Here is a 23,592-nt window from a genome sequence, read left to right as displayed (position 1 = left end):
CTGGGGTGTTGGGTTTTCTTCCTGTGTCTGGTGAGGAACATCATCATGTTCCAGGCTGAAAAACAAATTCTAAGCAATGAAGCCTTTTTCACTCCCCTGTTGCAGCCCTTCAGTGGCTCCCCATCACACCTGGCCAAAGTCCATACCGTGACCTAAGGGGCTCCTCAGCCCGGCACTCTGCCCCCTCTATCACTCTATCCCTCGCTCACTGTGTTCCACGCACACGGAGGTCAAACACTCTAGGGATACCCTCACATTAGGGCTTTTGAACTGGCTAGTCCCACTGTCTAAAATATTCTTCCCCCACATATCAAATACTCCTTATTAAACATTCAGGCTTTGAGAACCCACTCCTCTTTCTAGGCCAATTATCTTCAACTTGCTACCGTCTTCTTATTTTCCCATAGTACGTATCACCTATGAAGATAATTTACATACTTACTATGCTCAGTGTTGACTATTTACCTCCTCCCACTAGAATGTAAGTTTCCAGAGGGCAATAATTTTTTATCTGATTTGTCCACCCCAATACCCCTAGTGCCTGGGAAGTGCTCATCAAACATCTGTTGCAGGAATTAATAAATTCACAGTAAAATGTACTCCCAGCCATTACCCACCCTACATTATACATCTAAAATCATATAACTAATTGATCATTAACAATGATTCTACAAAGGCTTGAAGAGCAAGTGTGATATGGCCTTCAGTTCAGACTTGGACGTGAACCTTGCTGCATCACTCAACCTACCACCTCTGTGACTTTGGGCCTGAGACCGTCTCCATTCAGAAGAATGGAAGTCATGATGCCTACCCCTTTGATTGAAAGGACTGAATGTAGTAAGGGTGCAAAATTTTTCACACAACAGTTGTTTGTTAAATGTTAGAAGATGCATCTCCCTTTTCTCCTTCCTCCTTGATTATGCAGGAAGAGTTGCTTTCTGTATCTGGGGAAGGCTGAACAGGAATAGGAAAGGATTTTACTTCACATGCCAATCAGCCTGTGACAGATGCCTGGAGCACAGGTTTGGGAAGGATTCAGCAGCCACATCAAGAATCAGCTAGAGCGGGCACCATGCTTACCCTGGCATTGGAGGGGGCGAGGGTGGCATCTGAAGAGAATATGCCCCTCTGGGGTTAATGGCTTACATTACTGCCCCACAGAAGAACCTCTGCTTCTCAGAACACTCCTTCGATTTTCTAGCATACCTGTGAGAGGAGCTAGGTTACACCAGCATCAACTGTAGAATTATTTCTGGGGCTAAGGAAAGCCTTAGGGAATGAGTGTCCCTGACCACAATGACCTGCCCCCTGGGGAAGGGCGGTTCCTGTCTAGGCTAGTCCCAGGACAGCCTGTTCCATTTTATGAGTGTCCCGACCAATCCTAAGGGTAGGCCCAGTGGGAGATTTGGGTCAGAACTCCTGCAACTAGCGGCCCCTCCTGCCTCACATGGAATCCACCACGGTGGAGGCCTCACTTCCACACTAGCCTCAGAGATCACTTCCTCTGGACCGGGGGTGACAGGGCTGGGCCCCCAGGACCACAGTAACTGCAGCACAGCCCACGTTCCCAGAGGGGAGTGAAGGCAGTCTCCTCTGCAGAGGCTGATCCAGAACCGGAGTATCTGATCCAATGCATTATTTCCCTGAGTAGCTTCGAGTTCCAAATACAAAAGACAAAAAAAAAAAAAAAACCAGAAGTGGAAAGTCTGGGCTGTTGTTTTGGACTGTCCTTTTGTTTTTTGGTTTCGGGCGGTGGTTTTTGTTTTGGGGTTTGTTTGTTTTTGTGTTTTTTTTTTTGGTCGCACTAAAACTGGAAACAATCAGAGGAGTCAGAATTGTATGCAAAGATGTTCTCTTGGCTTTTGGCAAAATTCGTGTGAAGCCAAAGCTCAGAGGAGAGGATGGAGCCAAGGACTTAAAATCTCTTAGAAAAAGCAGGAAATGCCGCTCAGCAGGACTCCACGGTGTCCTGGTGAGTTTGTGTAAACTTGGTGCTTGAGGTAAACCAAATAATTAATGGCTATGAAACCACTGCTCAGTCACTCACTTGGCCCAGGACCCCAAAGTACAGGCATCCGGTAAAGAACAGTTCGTTCAGCAAGTGGTCTGCATGCCACTTCCACATGCACACCTACGAGTGTCTGCAGTTCGGGTATGCTCTTGACCATTCTGCCAGGGCAAGTAATCACAATTCTATGAATTCAGGGACCTATAAGAACAATGCAGAACTGTCTTTTTTTTTTAAATTCTGTTACTCTGCTTTAGGTCTATCTTTTAATATTTAAAAAGATTTATTCTCACATGAACAAAGTGATCTGTATATCAAGCAGGCTTTTAAATTTTTAACTTTTTTGCCATTTGTACCAAATGTCTCAAATATTTTTCCCTATAAATATTCAGTTGGGGACGACAGTAAGGGTGACAAAACAAGTTTGAGAAATACAGCCAACGTTCTCAGCAACCTTGACCCTTCTCCGTATACAATCCAATCTGGCAGAGGCACCGATCCTTTGAAAAGACCCGTAAGTGGCTGCAGGAAGTCTCCTTCACTGTAAACGTCCCTTCACTGTAGTCCACAGGGCCATCGGCATGGACGTAAATGTCTGTGTCTGATGGTGCAAGGTTTAGATTACACACAGATGTGGCAAAATTTGATCCAATCCAATTTCTCAACTGTTTCTTAGACCAAGTGGTCAGTGGGCTGGGGTGAATGTAGGAGTGCAGGCTGGGCAGCCATATTTGAGAACTCTGTATTTGAACGGTGTATTTGCCCCATTGTTACCGAACAAAGGTCCGAGGGGGGGGGGGCGCAATACTTGGCCCACCGAGGGATGCCAAAAACTGCTACAGAAAACAGGGGCCCCTCCCAAGGACGATACACTAATATCTATAGGGCTCTTCTGTCCGCCACCAATTGGAAAGACATCTCTCAATGCCAGAGATTTGTGAAAAGGAAACAAAATGTTTATTTAATGCTATTCAGGCCTAATGCCTTCCTTAAAGTATCAAAGTCTTTAAGGGTATACACCTACACACACACACACAACGCTCCCTTCTCCCACTGTCCCAACTCCGGGTACCGTAAATCAGGAAAAGAGCACACGTCCATTTTTCAGGCCGCTGGCACGTGAGCTGTGTCGCCTGCCTGTCTAAGCAGGATCTCCAATTAATCCAAAGTCATACTGCACCTTCCACTGGCAAGAGTTCTTTGTACCAAGTTCCAGTCAAAGTCTCTCCTGGTTTCCAGGTCACTCAGCCAAAGGGAGCACCCCAAAGCTGCGTGGGCCTCTTCTACCAAAGCCGCACTCCACCAAAAGCGCCTTTCTTCTTCACCTAGCTGCAGGGATCTCCATTCTGGCAAAGCTGCGTGGTTTTCCCTTTTACCTGGCCAAGAGGGAGTCTGCACTCTGCTGAAACCACGTGGCTCTCCCTCCTAATGGCTACAGGGGTCTACATCTTTCCAAAACAGCGTGGCTCTCCCCCTCCCCTGGCCAAGAGGGGGTCTTCACTCTGCTAAAGCCACATGCCTCTCTCGCAGGCACTCTCTCAGAGAAGCAGCTCCCAATTCCAGCCTGGTTCTGCTCCCACTCTACTAAAGCCACATGGCTCTCTCGCAGGCACTCTCTCTCAGAGAAGCAGCTCCCAATTCCAGCCTGGTTAGCAGCCACTCCCTTCTCCCTGGCCCAAAACTTGGCCACAGCTATTTAACATATCTATGAAACCAGTTAAAGGTTATAGATATGTTCAATAACCATTCCAGAGGTTAGCTGCAAAACTGTTGCTATGCAAAACAGCTCTCAATGGCCCTGCTCCATTCATCCCTTCCCCCAACTGACACCTTGGGGGGGAGTGAGGATATCTTAATATTTCCTCCAATATTCCTGTACACTTTGAGTTCTGGACACCATTCCAAATCTTTTCTGGGCACCCCCTTGGCTGCACCCTGTATCACCATGCCACATTTATTGCCTGATCTCAGGGACAAGGTCAAAGGCAGAACACCGTCAATGGTCTGCCAAAGACGCATCATCATATGGTGCTCAGAGTGGTCCTGTTCATGTCCAGGATGGAGTCAGGACACTGTCAGTCACTCCTTCACCTGCACAGACAGCCTTGGCTGCCACTTTCACACTTGAACCCATTTTCTAGAAGAAAAACCTAAGTCATCAAATCGCAATTTCATTACCACTTATCCCAGTGTTTCAGGTAGGCTAGTTGAAAATACAATTATATACATCTTATGCAGTTACCGGTGCCTTCAGATGCTTCTGAACGGCAGTAAGCATAAACCAGCCAACTTTCGCACGGCTAACTCAACCTCAACTAAATGAGCTCTGGTTTTCTAAACCACATCTAATCGATTTCGGCTGTTCGCCAATATGTAGTTTTCTCCTTCCTGGCACACAGTAGGATTATACTTCTGACCCTGCCGTACCTAGCAAGGGTGTGCAACTTGCTTTGCAACGAATGACAGCCGTGCCACCTCCAGAAGGAAGCACTGAAAGCTGGTGCCAACTCACCACATCAGTTTCCTCCTCCGCCACGCCACGGGGACCATCAATGTTCCCAATGTGGCTGCTCCACCAGCCTGAACGAAGGTGACAGAAACACACAATATAGACACGTAAGCAAGAAATGCACATTATTCTGCATCACTGAGCACTAGGAGGCATTTGTTACGGCAACATAAGCTAGTAGATACACAATAACCTGACTGAAACACCAACCTTTTATAGGAAAGATACCGGGACATTAAGTACTATGGCAAATGTTACGATAATCCAAAACAGAAGAATCTGGGGACAAATTATTATCCAGTTGTATTATCCAGTAGCATATATATGTGGATAGAAAGAGACTTTTCTCCCATCCTCTCCACAATAAAAATAAATAGGTAAATAAATCTCCAAATCAATTGGATAATCATTTGAATACTTAAAAAAAAAATCAGTGCTCAAAAATCTCAAAGACACTGAGTTCCCTCATCAAACAAGGAGCTTGACCCATTTGTCAAAGTCGTTTGCAGAGTTGCACTTCTTTACAACCAAGTACATTAAATGAGCACAGAGCTTCAAAGGGGCTACACTTTGAGTGACCCAACAGATAAATCAATTAGCTGCGGATGGCTCTTTTGTAATTGAAGAGGGCCAGGCTGACCCAAGGGGATGGGACTAAACAAAAAGGGAACTGTCCAAGTAAAAGCAGCATTTGGGAGCCTAAAACAAACCAATAAAGCCATCCCACACTCTCATTTCCAACAGTAGGGGCGAGCCAAGCACATGTGTGTTTACTCACTAATAAAAAGTTGCAAATGTCCCGCATCTGATTGATTTCTTATGTGCTATGACCATTAAAATGTTTGTGCCTGGAATACACATTTGTTTGAGCATTGTGCTCAACTGTGGCAACTTACAAACATAGTATGTGATCGCACATACTACACCTAGGATGTATGTTTCCCTTTGAAACAATGAAACTGTGGGAGGGTTTTTTCTTTCTTGCAGGGAAGAATTGCTTAAGTTTTCTCATTTAAGTGCGTGAAGAACTGTCCATTTTTAATTTACAGAGCTTTTAACTGGTGACTGAGTGAGGAATGATGTCATCTGTTATCCTGCATGGCTGGTGTGGTTCTCCCTGCTCACTTAAACCATTCCCGTTTCTGTGGCAGGCAGTACTCGCCAGTTTCCATCCTTTCGTCAGCCTCTTCCCAGCCAGCCCCAGGCAAACAGCCTCCCAGTAGTGGATGAAACAGGAAGTCTGACAGCTTGAGTCTGCAGCGGGACCCCTAGTGTGTTCCCACTCCATGTCCTGGCAGCATTCCCCAGAAGTACAAACACACACACACAGAGCTCCCATTGTTGCAGCCTTCCCCAGCCCACTGATCCTAATATGGAATGCAGCAGGAAACCCATGATTTCCTGACACTCGGAGAGCTGGAGGAAGCAAGGGGAAAACTCCATTAAAAAGCCCAGCTTTCCTCCATGTTAGATGTGAAGTGGAAAATGGGGAAGATTCAGCAAAATTCCACCGTGTCTTCAGCCAGGATGGAGAGGCGGAGAGCAGAGTGAACCCCTCAGGCTGGTGAAATTTCCAGACTTCCAGGAAGCCTCAAGAGCTCAGTGAAAATGAGGGTTTCTGAACTCAATCTGCTAGGGGAAAGGGACAGACCCTTTTAATAATTCTCCCAAGTGTGTGTTACCTTTCTTCACCAGCATGGGAAGTGAGAGGGCATGTACCGGCTGCCTCGGACAAGTCTGCATGGTCCCAGGTACCCAAAGTAAGGCAAAGTGATCTCAGACTGGCTGTGGCTTCCCACCGTTTCATGGGCTTTGGAAGAAGCAGGAGACTCAGCAACAGTAGCAGCACAGTCACAGCAGCTGGAGCCGCAAGAATGAACTTCAAGGAGGGAAATGACAGCAGCTGCAGCTGCGGTAGCAGTGAGGAGAAGAAGATGCTGAAGTGTGTGGTGGTCGGGGACGGCGCTGTGGGGAAAACCTGCCTGCTGATGAGCTACGCCAATGATGCCTTCCCAGAGGAGTACGTGCCCACTGTGTTTGACCACTATGCAGGTAAGAAAAGGTGAAGACCTGTCCGGGCACGCGGGGGGGAGTGATCCAGGAGGCAATACCCCAACTGCACAGGGGCCTGGCTGGTCTCTAATGTCAGTATCGGGTGCAGGCCTGGCAAGACCCACGTAGCTTAACTTAACATGCAATCAAGGACTTCACTGCAGTTATTACGAGAAAAATTTGTACATCAATCTGTAATGTAATACTTTTTCCACCCCGTTGAAACAAATGAATAATACTGGGGAAATACCCTGCCATGTCCTCTAGGCTTTAGGGTCAGAGATTTTACTCAACATGTGCCTGAGATCTATCAACTTTTTGCTGTGAACATTTTAAAATGTAGTGTAATTGTATCACAGTTGTCTTTTTACAAAAAAAACCTCCACGAATCATGCAGCTGGTGAAAGACATGTTCTTACCACCACTTTCCTATACTCATCTCCTGCCGTTCATAAGTGAAAATGCTGTGATTAATATTCGAATTTTCATTTTTCTGTAACAATCAGTTCTGTACCACTGTACTTTAATATCCCTGGGTTATGGGCAGGAGGAAAGTATTAAAAAAGTTTAAATATCTATTAGGCAATCTGTATCTTGAAGAAAAAAACACATTTTTAATTGATAGATTTTAAAAAGTAAAAATAAGGATAAAACTTAAGTTGGAAACATTTTAAAGTACATCCTCAAAAGACAAAATGTGGGATAAAATATTTTAAAGTATGACAGTTGATATACCATACTCATATTTAAATCTTTCAGATATATATATATTTTTAAATGTTCGGAAGTTTGTAGTATGACAGCTTGTCAGTGTTGATACCTTATCTAAACTTTTCCATTGTACTCTTCCTTTTTCTCCTAATTTCCAAAACAAACCTTATTAAATTTCTTAAAGGCAAGTTCATGAAATTCTTCAGAAGTTTGCAATAGCCTAGATTTTATAACTTTATTTAACATAGTGACCAGCTTGGATCCATAGAGAGTGGAAGTTTTGTAAGAGGAAAATTTCCTTCACCTTGGCCTTGGGTCAGACTCAGCAAAGAGGAAATGGCCCACAGGAAACCTGTGCATGTGCTAGCTTTGGTATGTGGCCATTTGAAATCCTCTTTCTGCAGGAAGTAGCTTCTTTTCCAGAGCTAAACAATCACCTAAGTCCCCCCTCTCCTCCCCCATTTACATGATTTGTGGTAATATTACGTAGCAGACAGGGAAAGAACCATATTATCCATTTCCCAGCAGGCTTTTCTATATTTGTAGAAATTAAGAGCAGATTTGAATACTGGCTCCTTTATGCTTTTCTAAAAATATAATGACTATGCCCAGAGAAGAATATCTTAATGAGAAGAGAATAAAGAAAAGAACAGGTAGGCTTTCACTTTGAGGGGAAAAAATTAAATATGAAATTAGGGGGTCTGCAATTTAAGAAAGTTATTAGGATAGTTGACCTATAACATTTTAGCAAAGGCTATTTATTCTATACCCTCTTTCTGCCAAAAAAAGGAAAACTGACTGGTACCTAATTCCAAAAACTTTTAGATGAAAGATGGAACCCCAAATCTACTGAAGGGAGAGGTTTCGCGTGCTTTTGAAAATTACATATCCCATTCCCATCGACTGGGCAAACCAATTACAATGTAGTGTCACAAAGAGAATAAAACCGACTTTATAGAAGTCAGCCTATTAAAAAAATTAGAAGTCCACCACCACTCAAGTCAAATTATGTCACATTTCAATCGTGTGCATACTTATTGTTACGAGCATCAGAGTTTCTTAGAGATTTCGGCTACTCGATTTTAGCTCTCAAAAAATCACAGCCACGACACCCAAAGCAGCAATTTGCACACAGCAGGCACTGTCAAGCATCACTGCTTCAACCTTGTACCTTTTAAAGTGTGTCATCTTTTCATGTGCTTTCACTTAGACTATAGGGGAAATGAAGATGTGAGCCACATGCATCTAGAATAGTAATGAAGTGAGCATTTCCATCAATGAAGGGATCTCCTCCATCATAAAGACTCTAGCTCCTTTTACTGCCACCCTCTAAACATATGAGCCAAGTTTCTACATAGTCATGTGAGAATCTACAACCAATTGTAAAAAATCAAATGCTGTCTTCTCCATGCGGAGAAGCAAAAAGTGTCCCATATCTGGGTCCTACCAGACTATTCTGAAATGACAAGCTGTACGCAACTGGGTTACCGAGTCTTCAGAAAATTGCAGTTCAAGCTAAAGAGAGGCATAATGTTTCACACTACCTGGCGTTATGTTTCTATTTATTTTCTCACCACTTTTACCCACACTGAAATGCAAACTTCATAAGGGCAAGGACTTTGTCCTATTCACAGCTCTATCCCCATCTTCTAAAACAGGGCCCAACAATACATAGACTATGCAGATGCTCAATGCACAGATGGTCAGGGAATAAGTAGACTAGTATTTTTTAATAATCTTCAGCCCTACAGTGTTGAGACACTCCCTGGTCCATTAAAACTCTGATGAATAAATGAACAAATTGCTGGTCCAATAGCTCTCTCTTTAGGAATGAACATATAAAAATATTTAATACATGTATTCTATTTTTATCTACTTTGTTCACATATTAAATAATTATTTTCTCTATATTGGGATTGTAATACATCATTGAATTTTCTTGACCTAAGTGGCCAATATCAAATCTATCAACCATGTAACTCTAAATGTGTACATTTCATTTGGTAACAAATGAGATGTACTCAAATTTCTCCACATATCCAAAAGCCTGCCTAAATTTTGGGTGCCATCCTCCAACACTTGAGTTCTCATATAAAGGGCCTCTTCCAGAGCAGCCCCAAGTTCAACCAAGGTCTAGGACTAAAAAGGAGAGGCAGTCGGATGACGGTAGAAAGGGTCACTTACGCTTTTTACCAGTGTCCCTAAGGAATATCTGTGTGCCCTGCCTCCTCCTCTCCAGGAAGACTGAAGATGCCCTAACAGCTGCTAGAGCTTTCACAGCCTACCACGGAACCACCGCATTCCTTCTCCACCCATTCTTTACCCTATCTTTAGCTTTGAGTTTTGCAGCAGACCCTTCACTGCGAAAGTACTATGAACTAATATTTCACACGACATGACAACAAAAGGATAGCACTTCCACTCTGAGCTTAGCCAGACTGCCTGCTGAGTTAGACTACACCAGCAGTTTGTATGCCTATGTGTATGGGTGTGTGAAATGATCCCACTCGGGTGAAGCCTGGGCAAGAGGCACCTCCTGCGCCATTTCCATCACCCTCAGAATCAGAGCTGATTTTGTCTGCAGTTCTTCCCTCTATCACCCACCCCTCCTAGAGGTTGTTGAGCCCACCTGTATTTGGGATATCATTTTAAGTCACTACTTGCAAACTTAGGCTGCCTGTGCAGGAAATTAACACAATTCATGGAAGAGGGGGTGAGGAACCTAGTTGCTCTACCAGCTGAGTGATACAAAAAGAAGTTTTCACACAGAGGTTAAAGTCAATTCTAACTTTTCCCACCTAATTAAACGGTGATTGGTCCAAGGTAGACTCGATCACAACCTTCATGGTCAGAGCAGAGGGGGAGTCCAACTCACATGGGGGAAAAATAACATAAAAGAATAAAAAATGAATAAAAACAAAGCTCCAGACCTATAACAGGTTGTGACATAGTCCTGCCCATGTGGGAATATGCACTCAGTAGTTTCTCCTTTGTTCTGTCTGAAGACCCCTGAGAGTCTCTGAAGAATGGGTGAGATTCATTTTTTTGTAAGGCAAAATGAAACCCAAAACACCTCTCTTGGGACTGTGAAATAGAGCACCAGGATTTTAACTTGAGACAAAAATATAAAAGAAGTTTGTGAAAGAGGAGACAAGAATGGGTGGGGGAATCATTCCCTCTGTCCCTTCTAAATGCAGTAACGCATAAAACCCAGACTCACAGAGATCCAACCCCCCAGACTTCCTTTTTGAGGCAGTGTGGTGTGTGTCTGACTTCCTGGACTCTTAGAGACGACACCAAAGGTACAGTGGCAGGAATTACACGGAGTTCCCTCCACAGTCTCCGCTGCACTGTGTGTGACAACAACCAAGTGCAGAGACTCCAGGGGTAGAAAGTAAACTCAGAAACAAAAGTACTCTGCAGTGGTGGGAAGTTGCGACCTGCTTCTCTTAGATGTAAAAAAGAAGAAGAAAAAAGAAAATTAAGTACCTGTGGCCAGAGTGACCCAAGGAAAGCCATGCTCTCCCAGGTTAGAAACTGCATCTGCCGTCCACAACCCTCCTGCACCCCCGCTGTAGCTGGCCCCAAACCAAGGCCCCTGACCAATTCAGGCTGCAGGGGACAGGCTCCTGGTGACCAAGGCTTTGAGTTCCATGAGGCCTGGCTCCTTTCACTGTCTGGGCTAGGAAATGATTCATAAATTTTACTACTTAACTGTCCATTTAGGTTGGGCTTTGGGTAAACAGTATTTTATTTGTGCGATAGCTTTCTCAAAATCCGCCATCTCTTTCTCTTCTTGTGAGTCAAACAGCAACTTTGGCTCAGAGAGCATTCTGTACAGAGGATGTCTGGTTTTGGATAGAGGTGGCCTGGTCTACAAAGGCAGCATGAAGGTGGACAACACACAAAGGGCCTCTCAGGAAAGGAAAGGGAAGAAAATGCAGCAGAAACCTTGTCCCTCATCAGTCGCGAGCACGAGGTCACAGGGATGTACGGACGCCCTACCCTCTGTGTAAGGACACGGGTTCTGATAAGGCGGAAAATTTACCTTCCCACAAACAAAAAGCCATGCCACCCTTTGGGTTAGTTCACAGAATCCAAACAGTTAATTTTCTGGGTGTAACACAGGATAAATCCCATCATAAATTCAGTAGGGACCATCTGTGAGTCATAGAGGGCTGGCGTCATTGCTGAATACTCAGAACTTTTTGGATGTGTTCAATCTTCACGAAACAAAAAGAGCTGATTCATGTGTGAACTCACTCAGCATTTTGTCTTGGTTCACAATACAGCTTTTATTTAGGGTGTTATTCAGTCCCAATCTCATTATGAGGTAGTATTAATTACGACACTCAAATGCTACAAAAATGTGTATTAACAACGACAACAGCTATGCACCTCCACAGCCTGTCAGGCACATTTATATTTTCGTACATCAATTCACTGCCTCCTCGTGATGATCCCATGAGGTGCTATTATTTCCCCAATTTTACTAATGAGAAAATTGAGGCACAAAGACATTTTCCAGTTCTCCCAAGGTTAAGTACCTAGTAATGGAGGAAGTGACAGTCTTAAAATAGTAACAAACAATTAAGCAGTGTATAGGTTTTAGCTAATAACATTGATCACAAAGCCAGTGTTGGCCAGGCTACACTGACTTGCTATAACGCATAGCAACGTGTGACCCAAACGTGCGAGGGATTAACACCATGGCAGGACGGCCCTTGCGAATGTTATGGTCCTGAGCAGCTGTTCAAGTCAGCGAGGCTGCTTTCTTCCACATGGTCATTTAGGGACATGGGCTCCTTCCACCTCATGGCCCTGCCTTCCTCCAGGATCTCACAGTTATCTGCATCCAACCAGACTAATGAGAAAGAACATGGAGAAATTTGAGTGGAAAGTGTGATAGGTTAGGTCTGGAAGTGACAGACATCATTTCTAGTCACACTCCACAGGCAATAACAGTGACAAGGCCACACCACACCCTAAGTGAGGCTGGGGAATAAAGCCCACCTGCATGGCCAAAAGAGGGAAGAATGGATTTTGATGGAAACTAGCCATCTCTGTCTGCATAGTGACTGGCCACCAAATATCCTTATACACTTTTTCCCTCATGTAAAACAAATTCCCCTTGTTCCTAAGAGGAAATGCACAGGGTCCCATTCTGTCACTGAAGAAGGTCAAAGTCTGGCATCTGCAGGTGACACATTGTCCTTTCCATCCGATGGAGATGTGGCTCCTTATGGTCCAACAGAAGACTAATTATCTGCCCTACATGCACCATCACGCCTTGGACATCAATAGAACGGGGATGGGATAACCAAAACCCTCAACTCTCCTTTCAGGACAGGGAAGAATGAGACAGCTGGCAGTAACAGGCTCCTGGTGGCAAGCCCAGGGAAGACCTCTTCCCTGGCCGTGGGGGAAGTTTCTTGACTTAATCCCAGTGCTGTTCTCTGGAAGGAATCCCTTCACCTATCACTATTGACTTTTCCCGGCGAGGCTCTCAGGGAGGCGGTCCTTCCTCGTCCATTACGCTCTAGGACTCACATCTGAACTGGGCCTTCGAGGGCATGTCTTCCTTGGGCGCTGCACAACTTCAGAGACCGTCTCTTATTCGTGCAGTCTGAAAACTCAAGTGGTTTTTTTTTTTTTTTTTTTTTACTATAGTCATAGTACGTTTAGTCCAAGCTTGAAGTTTCTTTGGAAATACAACTCTCTCCAAAACTTACTGGGCTTCTGGTAAGTTCCTGGTATCAGGAACCACACCCAAAACTGAAGTGTATCTTTCGCACACATATTTCTTAAACAGCTTCATTTGTCTGCTTCCTCTTGCCAAATCAACAATAGCTACCTGGGGGCCACAGGAAACGGTAGGCTTAGATGGGAGGATGAGAGGCTGGATCTCACCTTTGACACAGAGATGAGTCTCCTGTTTAAATAAGGAAATGAACGTTTGTTGCTCAAATTTTTTAATTGTGTCCCCTATTTGTGGGATCCAAAAATCATCAATTTTCTAACTCCGAATGGCCATGAATATGTGTTCTACTAACTCCTGCTTTAAAAACAACAAATTCAGCTCTTTCTTTTAACATCTGGCTAAACACAATAACAATTCTGGCATTTCCGAGTTGTTTCTTTGAGTACAATAGACTGTAGGAACTAGGTTCACCTTCCAGGTTTCACAGACAAGAGTTTTGCAGAACAGTTCTCTACAGTATAACACAGATTTCTATCTTCCCAGCCAGTTCTGGTTTTTTGTGTGTGCTTTTTTTTTTTTTACCACCTACCACTTAATGGCTAAGCCAAAACTTTTTAAAGGTTTTTTAAATGATGGCAGCTCACCAGATGGGGTAGGGTGTTGTAACAGACAGATTCAAATACACAGTGATTTAAACTATTAGAATTCTATTTCCTAGAACCTGAGACTCGGAAACATGGAATAGACCGATAGCGCCAGGAGGGGAGGAGGGATGGGGAAAGGAAGGGAAGGGATTAGTCAAGAATGTGTACGAATGACTCATGGACGTGGACAACAGAGAGGGGACTGACTGTGGGAGAGAGGGTGGGCTGGGTGGAGTAGGGCAAAATGAAAAAAAATGGGACAACTGTAATAGAATGAACAATAAAAAAATAAAGTAGAAAAAAAGAATTCTATTTCTTTTTTTATTTTTATTTAATTCTTGTTCAAATACAGTTTTTTGTCTTATATTCCCAGCCCTGCTCACCCCCGAGTGCTCCCCACCTCCCTCCCATTTCCGCCCCCCACCTTAGTTATTGTCCATGTGTCCTTTATACTTGTTCATGTGAGCCCTTCCCCTTTTTCCCTGTGATTCTCTCCCCTCTCCCCTCTGGACAGAATTCTATTTCTTGCCATATGACAAACATGAGGAAGATTCATATTGGTGAGATGGTTTGTTCCAAGTGGTCATACATAGATCAACTTTTTTCCATCTTTGACTCTGCTCATGCCTGGGACTTTGTAGTGCCCTGTATGCAGACAGCAGAAGATGAAAGACTGCGACGGAGAGACGGCACCGAGTGGTGGGTAGGCCAGGCCCGCAAGCAGCATATACCAGTTCTGTTCACATTTCACTGGAGGGAAGTTAGACCCTTGGCCACACCTAATTCTAAGAGAGGTTAACTATATGCCCAAAGAGAGAAAAGATTTTTACAGATTTTATGTTAAATACAATAGACCCACATAAACAACACAAACTGCCCGAGGTACCACATGTAGTTAGGTGTTACTCAACTTCAAACAGCATGCCTGTATTTCTTCAGTTCGCCAGTCATCAGAAACACCTGCTTGTTAAAAGCGCAGATTCTCTTCTTCACGCCAGGGCTGATATACTAGGCCCACTAAGAAAAAGAGCTGTAAATGTAAATTTCTACAAGCACCTTAGCATTTCTGATCACATGAAACTCCCATGTTATAGTTCAAAACCATGTGGACATCGTTAAGTTCACATAGTTTGATCTAATGTAATTTAGCAAGTTCAGAAAACCCTTCTTTATGCTATAACAGTGCCTATAAATCAGGTTAAGAGGAACAATTCTATAATCAATCATCAATCAGTAAAAAGCTATTTAAAATACATACATATAATTTCTTGACTTGGTAGTTTCTAACAGGAGAAATTGTGTAAAACTGGAAGAGGCCTTCAGAGCTGCTCAAAAACAGCTAGCAAAGGCCTCCATGAGGAACCAGAGTGCTTGGCAATGAGGTCTGTACCCACAGCTGGGGGGTCCCCCCTTCCATAGGGGGGACCCTGGAAGAAAGAGAATGTATGATGCTGAGTACCAGAGAGTGTTGGGAGAAGGCTGGTGTGAGAAGGAGAGAGGAGCCTTGGAGACTCAGCATCGAGATAAGTGGGAACTGCAAACCACGGCAGCAGGCACACGTGGGCGCACCACACACGCGCTGCTGGGAGAAAAGCCTCAGTCACGATTAGCAAAGCTTTATAAGTACGAATGGCTGTTAGCTGACCCTGCTGTCTGTATAACAATAATCTGCACGACTGTAAGACCTCCAGAGGGGTCACTGAGGAAATTAGAGAACACCTACTCTCTGAAGCAGAGGAGCCTTTAAAAACAGGAAAGAGCCTGGAATCTTTGGGGTGGTTTGGTACATCTCTGTCTTGGACGCTGTTGTCGATCTTGCATATCCATCCAGCTCTATGATTGTGAAATGAACAAAAACATCTGTTCCCGTTCTGCCAATCCCTCTGTTCTTCATGCTTTGGGGAAAGGGAGAAAAAAACAAAAAATGGCAAGTCGCCTAAAATTCAGTTTCTCAGAGTCCAAAAAGTTTGTACTTGGACTAGAATCTGGTTCCTGAAAGAGATAGCACGTAAGCTGTGGAACCAGCAGAAATTTCGTAACTGGGACTCAGGCACCCTTATCTGAACAGCCAATCAGGAAGCACCCTTGCTAGTGGGGACTAAGCCCTCCTTTGGAGTCTCTCCATCTGTTTTAAAACAAATTAGAAAATTGGACAAAACTGCAGTGATATTTACATTTTATAAATAGAAATAGTAATTAGCTAATTATTTCATATGTCAAGCCCTGTGTTACTCTTGCTATCTTTCTTGAGCCTCACATTATCTCCAGGGAGTAAGTATCTTCATTTTACAGACAAGAAACTGATGCTCAGAGAGGTGACTTGTCAACCATCACATGGCCAAGTGGCAGAAGTGACATTCAGCTCTACCGGGTTCAGATGTTATCTCCTCAGTGGGGCCAGACCACCCTGATTAAACTGGGCTCCCTTTCAAAACCTGCTTATTTCCTCTGTAGTTATTATCTTCTTTATTTAATTGCCCATTGCTCATCTCCCCCTAGACTGTACACTTTGTGAAGGCAAAGCTCTTTCTGTCTCATTTACTCTTATGTCCCCATTGCCTGGGAAAGAGCCACAACAGATACCCAGAAATGTCTACTGGATAAATGACTGACTGACCGACTGACAAATGAATGAGCAAATGAAGGACATCCAAGCATTTCAAAGTCTTAGCCACTGTACTATACTGGTTAAGTACCCTGTGTAAAGTGTGAGCATAATTTTCTATGTTGAATTTGACCCTCCCACATCCTAAAAGGATATACCCTAAGCATCATGAACATACATTCAGAAATACTATATCAGCTTTGATTACAATGGATAAATTATCCAATTTATCCATTAAAACAATTTCATTTTTCTAGGAAAAAAATTGTTTTGCTGATAAAATAAAGGTTTTGCTTCAAAATTTTCCAAATTTCATATAAGTTGTGACACCATAAAAGTCCTAGAGGAGAACATAGGCAGGAAAGTCTCAGATATTCTATGCAGCAATATTTTCACCAATATGTTCCCTAGAGAAGGGGACACAAAGAAAAGAATAAACAAATGGGACCTCATCATGTGGTGGACTCTGGCCAGCAGAGTCCACCTGTTGTGGCTGATGACGAGAATAAATGCACAGGGACAACAATCCTGTGGAGAAAAAGAAAATGGCACAGCTACTCCCTCAAGAGGAGAGTGCCTCAATCCTTGCCTAGACAGGCTTTTATTGTCTTCCTTGGGTCTTACATCAGAGAAAGATTTATTATCTATTACATACAATGTTATTGTCTATATTTTAGGTACAATCAAGGAAATGAAAACAACATGCAGAGGGGAATGGTGATGAGCTGATTAGCTCTGTCCTTGGGAAAGTTCACACAGGCTTTGGAAATTACCTTGAAGATAGACAATACACATTTGTTGTTTTAGACCAGGGTGATGGAGTTTTAGCAAGAGTGAGCCGTAACAGTCTGTACTCATTGTCTAGGCCTGATTCCCAGGGGAAAACTCAGTTTGAGGGTCTGGCTCCTGCCCACCACTTCACTTCTATAGGTTTTCCATACAGAGCTGAGTCACATTTGCCAGACTACAACAAACCAGTCCCCTACACAGCAAATTAAAAAGTTTCTGCATGGCTAAAGAAAACAGCATTTAAATGAAAAAAGAACCAACTGTATGGGAAAACATATTTGCCAATGATACTTCAGACAAGGGTTTGATCTCTGAAACATATAAAGAACTCACACAAGTCCACTACAGGAAGACAAAAAACCCAATTAAAAAATGGGCAAAAGACCTGAACAGACATTTCTCCAAGGAGGACATACAGAGGGCCCAGAGACAGATGAAACAATGCTCAGCATCACTAGCCATCAGAGAAATGCAAATTAAAACCACAGTGAGATACCACTTCACACCAGTCAGAATGGACATCATAAACAAAGAAACAAGTGTTGGAGAGGATGTGGAGAAAAGGGAACCCTAGGGCACTGTTGGTAGGAATGCAGACTGGTGCAGCCACTGTGGAAAACAGTTTGGAATTTCCTCAGAAAACTAAAAATGAAACTGCCTTTTGACCCAGCAATTCCACTGCTGGGATTATATCATTTTTTTTAACTTTAAGTAAATATTTTACTAAGTTTTAATTCACTTTTAACTGCTGGGATTATATCTTAAGAACCCTAAAACACCAATCCAAAAGAACCTATGCACCCCAATGTTCATAGCAGCACAATTTACAATAGCCAAGTGCTAGAAGCAACCTAAGTGCCCATCAGTAAATGAATGGACCAAAAAACTATGGTACATTTACATGATGAATACTACGCAGCAGAAAGAAAGGAGCTCCTACATTTTGTGACAGCATGGATGGAACTGGAGAGCATTGTGCTAAGTGAAATAAGCCAGGTGGCGAAAGACAAATACCAGATGGTTTCACCTTTCAGTGGAACCTAATCAACAAAACAAACTAGCAAGCAAAATATAACCAGAGACATTGAAATTAAGAACAAACTGACAGTAACCAGAGGGGAGCTGGGGGGCGGATAATGGGGGCAAAACAACTATAAAGGACACATGGACAAAGCCCAGGGGGTGGGCATGGAATCAGGGGAGGGAGATGGGAATGGCTGGGGTGGGGCATGGAGTATTGGGGGAAAAGGCAGACAACTGTACTTGACCAACAATAAAAAAAATAAAAGCTACTACTAAAAAAAAAAAAACTCCCAAGTTTCACACTTGTGAATACTGAATGATTTAGCCAGGTTTTTCTTTCCACCATATACTACAGGCAAAAAAGAAAATTTAAATTCATAAAGCATGTACTGTATAACTTTTTTCAAATAATGAGGAAAAACAAGAAGTCAATAATCTCCTTAATGTATATTAGGTATAAACCTCTTAAGAATTATTAATGATGATTACAAATTGCAACCCATTCGTTTGCTAGAAAGTGGACTTTCAGCTGGTATGCTTGCAAGAAATTCAATGAACATGTTCATATATATTAATAACGGGGCACTTTATACTTGTCAAAGTAAGAGTTGTTAGGGGGAAAATGGCTATGCTTTGTCTCCCCTCTGTTCATAGTGGATTAGCTTGCACTACGTGTTCTACATGCTGCTTTCCTCAACTAAAAGGAATTTCATGTGACGCTTGCAATAGTTCAAGCTGATAAATAAAAGGCTTAAGAATTTTCAATAACAGGTTTTAACCAAACTTTTCAAAAGAGACAGAGAGATAATGTTCAATATTAAGTGTCAATATTAGGCACTAACTTTGCTATAGAGGTTTTACTCTACCCATTTAATTCATTTACCATCTTAATAACTCTCCATACCATCCTCCCCCCTTTTTTTAAAAGATTTTATTTATTTATCTTAGAGAGAAAGGGAAGGAGAGAAGGAGAGAAATATCAATGTATGGTTGCCTCTCGTGAGTGCCCTGCTGGGAACTGGCCTGCAACCCAGGCATGTGCCCTGACTGGGAATCGAACCCCGATTCTCTGGTTCACAGGCCCGTGCTCAATTCACTGAGCTACGCCAGCCAGGGCCCATCCTCCCTTTTAAGTAAATTGAATCTACCAGACTGAAAATCAAAGACACTTCCTCTGTCTTAAGTCCAACAAAGCTGGACAAACCCTCATTATCATCCACAGAATAATGGGTCTTAATGTATTTGAAGACCGAGGAAATTTTCATCCTTGTCATCCTCAGGTAATAAATACATCCAGATCTTTCCACCTCCCGTTAAATATATTTCTTGTTCTTTCCCCTCTTTTAATGGGCCATTCTCATTAATACTTCAAGTCAATCATAAACAAGTTACATTTCAAATCCACAACCAGCACACAGTAGCTTTTGCAATTTTTCTTTCGGTAGGAATAGTTAGGTGCAGCCCTAACAGGATGTGGAAGTCTAGACTACATAATATTTTTGAACACCATTATCTTATCTATTACCCCCTTGTTATTAGGAAATTAATGTGTTTTTACGAAGTTGACACATGTTTTGGTATTACAGGAAGCGTGCTGGTCCCTGTGGTCACCATAGACCACTGTGGTTTATCATGCTGAACATTCTGCCACTGTAACAGATAAGCTAGTCTTACAAGGATTTAGGATACAGCAGACTACAAATCATTCTGACTGACTTTTATCTTTCATTCACTTCCTACCAGTTAACACATTAAAAGCTTCTTAAGAGTTGTGCACACCAGCCAAACATCCTACTTAGCAACCTCACCAATGATCACAGATTCAACTCCAGTTTCACAGAAAGGAAAGGCCCAGTGTCATCTAGAACTCAGTGGGTTTTTCTGGACACAGAAAGAAATCTTAGCTGCCAAGCTATAAACAAACCCTGAAGTATCTACAAGAGGTCCTAATTTATTTTAGACCCTACTATATATTATCAACTAACCTTAAGTACAGTAATTTACACAGTAAAGGAGATGACTTCACATTGTGTCTATTTATATATGTGGGTCCTCAAGTCATTTCCAAGATGTTCACCGATATCCAAGTGTTGGACCTTACAGTAGTGGGGAGGATATGGAAGGGGTTGGAAAAACAGATTAATCAATGTGTAGCCTCCAAACGATCCACACAACATCTGGGAATACATTTTATTTGCTTTTACTGCAACAAGGAGCTAGCAGGTCCATTGTAGACTTCCTATCTGACCTCTTCACTGCCTCCACTTGCCCACATTTTACCTTGTCGTGAACAGTTTAGAAGCCTGTGCCTGTGACATGAGGAAGGGGGTTTCTGCTCCACTGACAGACACACTGAGTTCCACTTCCAAGCCAAAGTCTCCTGACTTTCACAAACCCCACAACTCACTCAGAGCCCAGAGAAAAAGAGCACCAAGTGGAGCAGGTTGAGGGTGAGAAGAATCAGCCCACAGAGGATCCATTTGGTACATCAGAAGTTGTTCGCATTTTCTACCTCTTTGTAGAAGGGCACCAACCACCTTTAAGCAAAGTCATTGAAAATGGTGACTGCAGAAGAGTTAATGGACGTTTTTTTCTTTTTGCGGTTCTTAAAATCAAAAATCTGCTATTGAAAGATAGATGACATATTCAAGAAAGAGACTCCCTAAAATTGTTTTCGCTTTTACTTAGTCTTTTCATGTTCTCCATGTTCTTTTTTTTTTTGTAAGGGTCCTAAACTGGCTTTGGTGTGAACGTGAGTTTTCCCTCCCTCCGAGGTCCCTTTATCTGGTGAATTCTATATGAAAGGGAGGCCCCTCTTCTAAAAGACAGACGCTGGTATATTAACTTGACAAGCAGCCCCTGATTAGCCAAATTTAATACTAATACCATTTAAATGCCATCCTTTATTAAGGAAAACACTTAAGAAATATTTTAATGGTATATGTGAGAATCACAATAATTCAGTTATGGAAATTACACTGTGATGTAAGAGGAATGAAGAAGAGCTGAATATTTTTCTTCCTTGGTGAATTAATCAGTGATTCAGAAGGAATAATCCAAGTCTACCCTTGAGCAATGTATATCAAATTTACGGGAAGAGAAAATGAAGTAAAATTTTTCTGTGTGCTTCTTCAAGGAGCACCAAATCCTTATACTTTTGCCACTAGAATCCAAAAGGACCCTTTCTTTGGTACAAACAATGATCCTCCTCTATTACTCTCTAAATTTCTTTTTTCTCCCTTGTCTGTACCAAGCTTCAGAAACAAGAGTATATTGTAGGGATGAAGACCAGCGAGGGAATACCTTGTCCCTGGGGTCCCTGACGAGGTAACTTCGTCTCACTCCACAAAAGAGGTGCAGTTTAAAAGCAGGAGCTGCCTGGAGACCTGTTCCTCTGAGTCAGCACAGGCATGTAACAGGAGACAGCTGGACACCCCTAGAAAAGAGTGTGTGTGTGTGTGTGTGACAGAGAGAGAAAGACAGAGACAGAGAAAGAGGCAGGATGTATGCACATATTAATCTATTCCTGGGGTATTTTCTTCACACAACTCTGCTCTTCCAGATTAGGGCTCAGTCTCATCCCTATGAAATGACTTCAACATGTTTCAGTTGTTTTTAAGAGAAGGTGGTATTACCCATAAACACACTTTAAAAGTTGCTAGTTTCACCCTACAGTTCAATTTTACTCTACCTTGAGTACCTCTAAAAATATCTTGCTGAGCAAATTTGTCATCACTATAACTCTAACATGAAATTTCGCACTGAAAGCAGGTATCTAGGAAGTAACCCGTCTTCTTGGTAACAATGTTGTGAGGTTCCCCGGATAATGAATCTCTATTAGCCAAACATCTCTAAGAAATTACAAATCCTGTAATGTGCATGAAAGTATTTTGTGTGCTAGAAAACACTAACAAATGTTATTTTTTATTAGTAATAAATCACTTTATTCATTAAAGGCACTCCAAGTGTAGAATGACATAAGATGTAATTAACCACAAGGTACAGCAAAGGCATAAAACCAAACATAGCCTCTTTCTCCAGGACTGCGTCTCCAGGAATGCAGTTAATCCTTATTTGTTCCTTCACGTGTGTCTAAGCAATGTGGATTCATGAGTGCCAGAAGCAGGGCTCAGAACCAGAGGTCTCTGCTTTGTGTCCTGTAATTCGTTCGTGCAGGCTGCTTGTTCCTTTTATGGGTGGAATGACTCAGAACTGTTGGCATTATCTCCGCAGCAGATGTGGGGATGGGGTGTGGGGGTCTCCACAGCCCAAATCATCCAGCTGTACCAGAGAAATCGTTTCTAATCAAGCATGTAAATCCATTTTTATTACCTTAAAAAGACTCGCAAGAAGAACATTTGGATATTAAAACACTCTATTCTAAAGACATAATTGTAATTTTATTGTTTACTGTTGGTAATGTACCTCCAACAATTTATTGCCCAGTGGAAAATCCAGGCCTACTTTATACCAAATTCAGAGTAGTTAATAAGTTCAATTAGTCCCTCCTGGGATAGATCGAGATGTTGGTTGTTTGGAAGATTTTGTCTGCTTCTTTCCTGATTCCCCCAGCGTTCTCCGACTTCTGAAGTTAATGGTCACCCTTACCCCACACGCTGGGGGACTCTCGCTAACTCCCAGCCTTGTTAGGACTTCTTCAGGGACTCCTCGGTCCCTGAACCCCATCAAGAAAAAGCATTTCCCCCAATTGCATCCAACTATAACTCAACTCTTATCACTTACACAATTATCATTTATACATGTTAAGTTATAGATGGAAGTTGAGTGGAGGAGAAAAATTTTCATGTGAGCGATATGAGTTGCCTCTAGCTTTTCAAGAGAGGGTTATGTTTGTTACCAAAGATAAACAATTAACTTATAATAATTTCATCCCAGTCCCATAAATACTGAAATCTTTCGCTTCTCAAGCAATTTCAACTCTAAAATGTTTATTGAGAGTTTGTGAAAATCAATTTAATATTTTTATATTTACTCTGTGAAAGTAATCATATTTCATTGGGACTTCTGATGTAACCATAATTGCATAAATCCCATTTTCTACTCTTCCTGAAAACTATCCAAAAGAAAAAAATGGAGAACAAAAATACAAACTATATTTTCAGTACAACCAGGACATACACTCCAAAATACTTTTAAAGGGATGCCAAAAACATCCCTTGTTAACCCCCTAGTGTGGGGCTAGTGTGGCTCAGTGGATCAAGTATTGGCCTGCAAACCAAAGGGTTGCCAGTTTGATTCCCAGTCAGAGCACATGCCTGGGTTGTGGGCCAGGTCCCCAGTGTGGGGCAAGCTAGAGGCCACCACATACTGCTGTTTCTCTCACTCTTTCACTCTCCCCTCCTCTACCTCTAAAAATAAATAAATAACATCTTTTTAAAAAAGGATGCCAAAAACAGCAGAATTCACTGAAGAAAAGAAGGGAGTAGAAAGAAGTTGAGGAGACAGAACTGCCAACAAAAATATACTTTTCATGATGAAGGTGAGGGACTCACCTAAAAGAGAAAAGATCTATATCCCATGTGTACAAAA

At 42.5% G+C, this 23,592-nt stretch overlaps 1 protein-coding gene across 1 annotated transcript in view; it reads left to right on the top strand.

The window, feature by feature from the left end:
- The first annotated feature begins 5,817 nt into the window (after window positions 1–5,817).
- Window positions 5,818–23,592, top strand: part of RHOJ (ras homolog family member J) — an 80,494-nt gene continuing 62,719 nt past the window's right edge. Inside the window, exon 1 of the mRNA XM_037031435.1 lies at window positions 5,818–6,569. Within this exon, the coding sequence (XP_036887330.1) occupies window positions 6,323–6,569 (247 nt within the window). The 5' untranslated portion in view covers window positions 5,818–6,322. The remainder of the gene's footprint in view (window positions 6,570–23,592) is intronic.

The sequence above is a fragment of the Sturnira hondurensis genome, unplaced genomic scaffold (assembly GCF_014824575.4).
Source record: "Sturnira hondurensis isolate 20B ecotype Veracruz unplaced genomic scaffold, ASM1482457v3 Scaffold0021143, whole genome shotgun sequence".
In the NCBI taxonomy this organism is placed as follows: Eukaryota; Metazoa; Chordata; class Mammalia; order Chiroptera; family Phyllostomidae; genus Sturnira; species Sturnira hondurensis.
The sequence above is the reverse complement of the archived record's forward strand: the minus strand, read 5'-3'. Positions and strand labels throughout refer to the sequence as shown.